The 9,480-nt window shown below is 40.3% G+C and overlaps 1 protein-coding gene across 1 annotated transcript in view; it reads right to left on the minus strand.

Annotated features, from left to right (window-relative positions):
• The window catches only part of adamts18 (ADAM metallopeptidase with thrombospondin type 1 motif, 18), a 73,599-nt gene extending 68,995 nt beyond the window's left edge, over positions 1 to 4,604 (minus strand). The window contains exons 1-3 of the mRNA XM_015020051.1: positions 4,163 to 4,604; positions 3,785 to 3,866; positions 2,138 to 2,451 (exon numbers count right to left, since the gene is read on the minus strand). Coding sequence (XP_014875537.1) covers positions 2,138 to 2,451; positions 3,785 to 3,866; positions 4,163 to 4,264 — 498 coding nt within the window. The 5' untranslated portion in view covers positions 4,265 to 4,604. The remainder of the gene's footprint in view (positions 1 to 2,137; positions 2,452 to 3,784; positions 3,867 to 4,162) is intronic.
• Positions 4,605 to 9,480: the final 4,876 nt, after the last annotated feature.

Raw genomic sequence — 9,480 nt, forward strand, 5'->3', positions numbered from 1 at the left:
GGTGCTCTGACGAGTCCATCTGGTTGAAGCTGGTGTGGGATGTGTCAAGGAATGTGTGAAGCTCTGCCGGCACCTCGTAAACCACAAATGAAAGCCGAGGACCTTGTAATTACAGAGTCTCTGTGGTTTAAGGGGAAGTAGATGTCTTGATTTCGAAGAGTCTGAATAAATCAGAGAGAAGGAGGAAGCTCTTGGTGTGTAAAGCAACAACTTAGAGCAAAAATCTGGGATGTAGAATGCTCTTAATTCTTGGGTAATATCTATAAAATCAGAATATGATCAACCAGTTTAAATGATGTACTGAAAAACACTCACCCATCAAAAGGTAGGAAAACTAAAACTATGGATTGCAAAGGATCAAAACAATGTTGTACAAAAGTATCAGTCAGGAGAAGAGTACAAAAAAACCCAGAATTATTTATATCAACAATAGTTGGAGGGAAAAAATGAGGTATCAGAATCATAATATAAAAACAGAAGTTAGACTGTGACCAGAGACACTGCTAACAGGCCGACAGACTTTGAAGGAGGTGAAGAAATTTTCTGTCTCCTGGATTCTTCACAAGCATTGGCTAAAAAGTAGGGTTGTAAGAGATGCATTGTTTTTTTTTTTTTGTTTTGTTTTTTTTATATAGAAAACACTCAAGTCTAGCTAAAATCTCCCAGAATCTTCCAAAAAATGTAAACCTGGATCAAAACATTATCTGTTTTTGGTTGTTTTACAAACACCATTAAGTTCTGACCCAAGTTGAGAGTAGTGGTGGTACAGGGCTGGAGCCTGTGACCCGTATATGGAGCCCTCAGTCCTCTTTGCAGCCGTCAGCCGTTCGATTCCCGGCCCATTGACCTTTTCCACATGTCTTTCCCCTCTCCCACAAAGCCACTTGGATCTTGATTCATGATCAAAATAAAGGCCACTTGAGCAAAAAAAATCTTTAAAATCCCCAAAAACCTTCAGGTGTCAGCTAAAAAAGTGAAGATAAAGAGGACTATAATTTTTCAGAATCACTGAGTCAAAGCACACAAAACCCACATTTCAGAACTAAATTAGACAGTAAGTCTCTAAAGTGATCTGGGAAGGGCTTTGGACAAGAGATGTCATCACAATCGGGATTGATTTCAAAAGAAGTGCAAGATAAAGTGGTCACATATTGTCAAGTAAAAATGGTGTTGTGGGATACCAAAAAGAGGTGCTTCAACAGAGTTTTAAATTAAGGGTGTGCATGCTTCGATTATTGCATTTCGGTTATTTCCATCTGTTTGGTCTTCAGTTGAATTGCATTGGCTGAATGCCAAACTATGTAAAAAAAAAAAAAAAAAAAATCTTGTTAAATGATTTATGATGTTTAAATTCCTGGCGTGCACTTTGGAGCAGTTGGAAGTAGGGGTGCGCCGATTGCAGTTTTCTGGCCGATCACCAATTACCAATTTTTGAAAATCCTGACATGCCGATTCCGATTTTGGGTGATACCAACTTTTTTTTGTCTGAAATGTTGCTAAATATAACAAGAAAGTTGCTGAGTTGGCAATATTGGAGTGACTATTAACTGCAAATGTGCAGACATGACCTGGTCAGCCGGTTTGTAAGTCAAACGTCTCTCACGGGAGAGCAGAAGAGGACATAGGCTGATTTTTAGACCTTTGTCAAGACAGATAAGCTCAGGGGATAGCAATGCAATTATCGGCCAATTACTGATCTCCCAGAATTAAGGAAATTGGTGATGATAAATCGGTGTACACCTAGTTATTAGCACTGTGCCTTGCAGCAAAAAGGTGTACCTCTTGCTCAATGACTTCTCGCTAATAGATGGATGAACGCTCCAGGTTTTTTTTTTTATATATATATATTACTTAAGCCTAGCACTTTGACATTTGTACAAACAGTAGCAGAAGACAGTATGTCTTGGGAAGTCAAGTCTATGACCTTGACCTGGAGAAAAGTGTCCACAAAGTATTTTAAAAACCCAGACAGCTGTTCTCTAATTCCTAAATACCATAAGTGACAATATTAAAACTTAAAATAATACTGCACTACTGTTTCTTTTTTTTGGGAGAGGGTGGGTGGGAGGGGGGTAACCGCACACTGGAGTTTTTCCATCTCTGCAACTTTTACCACAGCTCAGAGGAGTCCACTTACCAGTCCGGAACACGTTGATATGGCAGCCGAGGATGATGACACGTTGCGAATAAATCCCTGATACAAACAGTGGTGGAGCCCCTCATCGCCCTTCACCGTGGAGATGTCGTCCGATCCGACCGTCTGCACGGTGAATCCCGGGCCAACCACAGAGGACGGAAGCAGGTCAAGGTGCATGTCCTGCCCAAAGGCAGACAGCCGATAGTGCAAGGAAAGAGACAGAGACCTCCTGCTGCGACGGCCTCTCCTGGTGACATCGTGCGTCAGATATGTGCCATCGGAGTTCACCTCCACTGGTGTTACAAACACGTAGTCTGAAGGAAAGGGATGGACAAGTCAAATAGATCCATAAAAATATGCAGTCATACAACAGACAAACACAAAGTAGCACATAACTGCTAAATGGCATAAAAATTATACACAGTTTTTCATCCATCCATCGTCTACATCCGCTTTTCCTTGAAGGGAAGCAGGATGGGCTGGCACCCATCGCCAATGATCACACAACTCTTGAGGAGCTGCAGAGATCCTCAAGAGCTCAGGTGGAAGAGTCTGTTTACTGGTGAACTATAAGTCCCCATTCCACAAATCTAAACCAGTAAGAGGTGATGTTTGCAGTTTGTCACAATTCATAAAGGGCAGACACCGAACTTGCAGTAAGGTGTTCTGCAATCATCTCCATGAGAAAACATGATGCTGGCCGTATCATGTAGTGAGGGTGTTTCTCTTTGACAAGAAAAACTGGTTGGAGTTGATAAGGAAAGAAAAAAATGCTGGAGGCCAACAAAGATGTGAGACTAGATCCCTTTTGCTCTGCCATGAGAGAGGAATGACTGACAGACCCGCCCACCTTGTTGTATGCGCAGTTAACAACAGTCACCCCATTGTTGCCAAATTTGCAATTCTGTCTCTAAATTTAGCAACTTTTGAGACCAAAAATAGTATCGGACAAAATCATAATTAGGAGGTGAGTTTTTTTTTTTTGTTTTTTAAAGATTGGTTATCAGCCAATACAACCCTACTTGAAACTGCAAAGGTGACATAGACATACAACAAAACCCTTGCACCTGTGTAAAGCCTGAGAGGTGAGGGATACAAATTTTCACTTCACTTTCCTGATTCTTCCTTTTCCTTCCAGTTCACATAAAATCCCAATCAAACACATTCTGACTCAACAAAACTTAGAAAAACTCAAGGTGTGTGAACGTCTCCTATAAACCATACAGTCTACGCAGCACATAGATACACAAGCACATTTTTTATTGTGTTTTCTATCTTTTTGGGGTAAATCCTTCAACACTGCGTGCTTGGGACTAAGTCAGAGTGTGCAAATCATCTGCACAGTTTCTACAAAGCAGATGTAAGAATTCCCAGAAAAAGGAACCCTGGAGTGGGTTTTGCACTACCTGCCTCTCAGACTGCATGGAGCAATGGAGACATAGCGTATCTTAACAGGGGGTTGCTGAATTTTTATTACACAAGTAGCTGGGATGTCACCCAGACATTAAACTTGTTTTCACTTCAGACTTTCTCTTTGCCACCACTCCAGCCAGCTGTACCCGTCGCTTCATTCCCATTTGCTCTATAACTGTGGAACAGTGCCAGCTGGGACACAACATCCAGAGATGTCAAAAGACAAGCACTCACCATAATTTAATCCGTGGCTATGGCTGGAAGAATAGCTGGCCGTAGCAGAGTAGGAGGCGTGTGTGCAATAAATGTGCAGAGTCTGCAAAAAGAAGAGAGAAAAAGCCATCAGTGGACAGGTAGCAACAGGTTGAGACCAGAGCTGGAAACTGGATACCATAAAGAGGTGATGAATGGAGTTCCTCTGCTGCAATATGAGTTTAACACTTCAGCTTAATTTGGCATCACTTTTCAACACAATGAATGAAAGTCAGTGTGAAGCTGCTACAGAAAAATAAAATAAAAATAAATAATAATAGTAATGATGTTTCTTTGTCTACGTTCCAAGTTCGCACGTCCTGAGTATAAAGGTGAGGAAAATAACTCTTGCCGACATGCCTTAACGATGTTCCAAGTCAAGAAGGTGGAGAGAAACTTGACTCTGCTGCAGCCGACCAGCGGGACGGGTAAAGTCCATATCAACAGAAACAGGCAGTCCATGATGATGGCATGCAGAGCGGTCACCTCCGAGGTTACCTCCGAAAAAAGCGCAAAAGCAACAACAACCTGCGGCAGCGCATGATGCAGTAAACTCGCATTGTTTGGTGGCTCCGCTCCGCTCTGAGAGTTCAGGTGAAGTCAGCTGGCTGTAGCGGCCGGTCGGGAGAGCTCATGAGTGCGTGTGTGTGTTAGTAGTGAGAGTGTGTGTGTTTAATGAGGAGCGGACCGCAGTAGCGCGGGTTATCAAGGGGAGAGGCGCTAACTGAGTGCTGCACTCTGTTAGGTTCTGCCAGAGTCGGTGTGCTGGATGGGCCATAAGTCAGCTGCAGGCAGCCAATCAGCTCGCAGAATCCTTCTGCCTCGCGAAGATGAAAAGAAAAGAGATTCTCCTCCTGGCAACGACAAACTGTTAACGTTACGTTCAGTGGCACCTCGGAAATGTCTCTTTCGAACGCTAAGTGAGGATAATTACTTCAGAACCCTCTGTTTTTTCTCTGTTTTACACGCTGAATCAAGTTGAGGAAATACGTGTGATTCACGTTTTCGTTGTAAGGTTATTGTAAATGTTTCACCTCATCTAATAAGGTGAACACAATGAATGAAAGTCAGTGTGAAGCTGCTACGGAAATGACTGTGACATTTTCCGAAAACTAATTCACTAATTCGGACGTTTGTGTTTCAAGTGGAACTCAAAGTAGATATTAATCTAGAACCATGAAGGCGATGGACGGAAGTCCAGACATCCCACCGCGTAAACAAGAAGGATTTTCGTTCAGGATGTTATTTAAATAGATAAATAAACAAACAAGCAAACAAACAAATAAATAAATAAATAATATTGTACTTAGTCTAGTAGTCAGAAAGTACACAACTGCATTATTAATTCTATATTATATAAAATAAAAGTGCTACAAAGAAAATAATAGTCTTTTTTAATCCCCCAGTGGTGAAATTCACAGCAGCACAGTAAAAACATACACCTGACCAAATACAAAAATGTCTAAAAAGCAATATAAACAAAATAATAGCGAAAAGGAAGATAAAATAAGATTAAGTAGAAACCAGAAGATCCAGGCAATTTTTAACTTACAAGATATGTACAGAGTATGTTCTTCTGTACAAGGTTATATGTGAAAAATTGGACTAGACTTACTGTTTATATAGTTATTGCACATAAATATATGTCGTAAAAATCGTATACTTTAATGCAGCATCCTCGTGGTAAAACATGGTGGTGACAGTAACAGTGGGTTACCTTTTTTTCACCAGGAACATTGGAACTTGTCAGAGTTAATGGGAAGATATACAATGGGAAACCCTGAAAGAAAAACTGATTTCAGGCTGGAGTGTTCATCTTCAAGGAGGACAACAAATCTAAACATGTAATACCAGCCACAACGGGTTGGGTTAGATCAAAGCATATTCATTTTAAAGTATCAAGAAAGGATTAACGTGTTGTAATGTTTGTAACTGCTTAAGAATGTTTGTTTGTTTAAAAAAAAAGCGTTCCCCAAAATGAAACCATGTAGGAGAACAGAAGGAGTGCTTATTCACCAACCAAGCGTCAATGTGAAACATCTTAATAGAATTAAATGTTAGCGTAGCAAACAAGAGATGTGACTGGAAACATGTTCAACTTCACTACCAACTGGAAAATGCAGTGCACAACAAACAGACTGGAAACTCAGCTTTTTCTCCATAAAGATCAAGGACAGAAACCTTGTCTGTTACCTAACGCGTAAACATGTCAGAAGATATTCTCCATGTTTTATCACCACATGCTAGAAGAAGTGCAAGAAATTCATGAACCCCCCCTTCCCTCCCCCATGACACCGGTGGAACATCAGATCCAGACTGATGAAAAAAACAAGTCATTGTAGAAAGAAGAAGAGCATCAAAAAGCGTACTCAGAATTTATTGATTGTTACAAAAGCGAACTGGCCCCTTTATAGACTGAGCACACTTTATAGTCGGGTCTCAAGAGTTCCTAAAAATCCAGTAATGTAATGAAATCAACTGCAGGTCATAATAAAGAAATCACTTAGCACCGAATAAAACAAACAAAAAAATCCCCCTAAGTTAAAGTGCTTCTTTAAAAACATCCTCTGCACCTTTAGCTGCTATTGAACTACTCACCTAGTAGCTGCCAGTTTTGTTTAAAATCTTGGAAGAAACTATGTCAGCTGCTGCTGACTGCAATAAAACAAAAGGACATACAGTGTATCATAATCCAGATTGAAAAGCCATGGGACTGTTCTTTCTCTCCGTCTCTGGGTTCAAACCTTGAAGACAAGCTTTTCTCCAAATGTCTTCTTGTTGAACTGGACCAAGTTTGACTCTACTTTGGATTCTGTCTGCATTTGTTGGTTGTTTCATTAGTTGTTGTACTTTATGTTGGCTCTAATTTGCATTTCTTTGTAACATGCACTCTAGAAATAAAGCTTTGCTTACTTCGCAGATGTCCTTAATGAAGTGGGGAGGCGTTTAGGGCAAGAGGAATTTTTAAGTGCAGCTGATCGGTTAGTACTTTGTCTAGAACTCTGGGAAGAACTGGAAAAGAAGGAGAAAAGAAGAAATTTGGATAATATTTAATGTTTTGTATGTTTTGGATTAAAAGTGCAGTATGTAACTTTTATAAAACATATACATACTTGTTAAAACTGTCACAGTGTCATAATGTGCAATATGAGATAAATCATTTCTGAAAAGAAATCTCCTCCACCTTCTGCTTGAGCTACTATTGCCATCTGAAGAAATGCACCGCTGCCAACCAAAAACAACCAATCGGAGCCACGAGGAGGGTCTTAAAACTGTCAATCATACTCATGTACTTGCTACTAAACTTTGCTGATGGCAGAGAAACAACTAACCTTTATCTGCTGTTTATTTGCTGTCACTGGTGGCCATGCTAATTAGCCTTAGCATTTATGACAGACTGTGTAACAGGGAACAAGAGGGGGAGGAGTGTCACATTAGATTGTGATTGACAGCACAAAGACCCGCCTCGCTCCTCTGACCAGTTGTTTCCAGACAGGGGGAAAGCAGAGGAGCTCCATTTTTTTCACAGATTATTTGTTGCAAATTATACTGTCATGAAATGGAGACAGTTTTAACAAATAAGTTAAAATGTTTTTAATAAAAGTTATGTACTGCAGGTTTAATAAAGTCTTTTTTGAACTGATTTATTTCCTCCTGAGGTTGGATAAAGTAGAAAAGATGGACTCTGTATTATGACAGGCATTGACGTTACTCATCGTATTTTCTGATGATGGCATTAAAATTCATAGCGACTTTGGTGATTTTCACTTGCAGTTGTTCTTTTTAATCCTAAATTCTAGATTGTTTGCCTAACCTCAATGTTTGAGCAGCTGCACGGAATTTATGAGCTCCAAAAAATACTCAGTGGCCATGTTTGACACACCGACTGTGCGCCGTATTATTCTGTCCTGCCCAAAGTTTTTCTTTCCATGTGCAGATGTCCATAATGAAGTGGGGAGACGTTTAGGGCAAGAGGCATTTTAAAGTGCAGCTGATGTGGTTTCTGACCCAGAATCTACTTTAACTGTTGTGGCTTTGCCGTTCATCTGTCTCTCTCTGCAGACATATCTCACATAGCGGTTGCTACTGATGTTTTTATATCCAAAATCTGAATAGTGTTACAAATTGGCACACTATAGCTTATTGCAGCATGCCACGGTGTTGACAGACGACGTGCTTATTTATGGGACACTAAACCAACTGTCTGAAGCCCTTAGCCGTCTCTTCTTTTTCCGTAATGTCTTTGCCCCAGTTGAGTTTTTGAGTTACCAGTGCCTGTCAGACCTGTCTGATGTTTGTTACCCAGAAGAAATGCGACATATCCAGTTGCAGCTGGAAATATAAGTACCTGGCTTTTCCTGGCCAGGGATGGAAACAGACTTTAGGATTTAAAGGCCATACTGCGACAAGTTCCCCCAGTCCTAGGAACAAGACTCTGCAGGGTGGGAACAGGGTAGAGTCCCCACTGCGACAAACGGATAGTATCTAAGGACAACAGATTTTATTTATGTGCAGGGTAACATAAATCAATAAGTCTATATACTTTATAGAGCACTGTATGTCAGGTGTTTACAGTGGCTCAAAAAATGGAAGGATAGACAAAGAATATATTTTTCTATGCACATCAAAATGATGAAATTAAATCAAAATTATATCTCGTGACTTAATTTGATCAGGTATAGGTAAAAAGTGAGAGTAGCATAACTTCAACAGATATTTACTCAGGTAAATGTAAAAAGTACCCCCTCAAGAAAAGTCATTGAAATAGCCGTTCAAGAAACCATTTTGAGATAACATGAGATTTGTGGCGTCCTGGTGAAAGGAGCCATGAGAAGAATCCAAGATCTCATGGTGTTTTACAGTAATTGAGATAGAAACTAAAAGCAATGTCATAATAGTATCACTACAGTATATTGCAACAGCATAATCTTGATGATTTTCGTAAGGTGGCAGCCCCAATAAATAACTTGAGGTTTGTTGGTTTTATATCCTTCCAAACTTTGGCTAAACCTGAAGAAATGCTAATTTTTTTTCTTTGTTTTTAAAGATTATTCCTGAACTCTAGACTTTTTTTACCCTTCATAAATTTCAATACTTCATGTACATTTTGTTGGTCATTGGAATGTGTTAGTCTATCGAGGTCTGTGACCTAAATGTTACAAATTGAAATGCTAGCAAGTTTAACAACTTGTGGGCAGTTTCCCTGTTTTAGGGTAAAACACTGACCGCTCTACGTCAGGAACATGATAGGTTTGCTGATGATTTTTTCTGTCTTTGATCTTTTCTGTTTGTTTAGCCTGTCACGGGCCACGTCTTGTTTCCAGCACGTGTTCCAGAAAAATACTCGTCCGAGACACGGTGCCCCCGTTCTGTCCTCTTGGCCTGCATCCTCTCCTCATTTTCAGACCCAGTAATTTCATTTCTGCTTGAATCGGTGGAGTTTTTGAGGTCAATACGCGACTATTTATCTGTTCCGGATTATTTTTAACTGTGTCGGTGGTTGTGGTTATTTCCAGCTGCGTCCATGGTGGCTACAATGGCGGGCATCTGTTTGCCTGCCACTCATGTCTTGCTGTTTGTTGCCCCATGTAACCTCATCCATGTGGATAGAAATAAACACACTTTGGGCAAACCACGCACAGGATTTGCATGTTTGCATGAGTGTCAACGTCTTGAAA

The sequence above is a fragment of the Poecilia latipinna genome, unplaced genomic scaffold, assembly GCF_001443285.1.
Source record: "Poecilia latipinna isolate Pla-1442-1.1 unplaced genomic scaffold, P_latipinna-1.0 Scaffold2524, whole genome shotgun sequence".
NCBI lineage: Eukaryota > Metazoa > Chordata > Actinopteri > Cyprinodontiformes > Poeciliidae > Poecilia > Poecilia latipinna.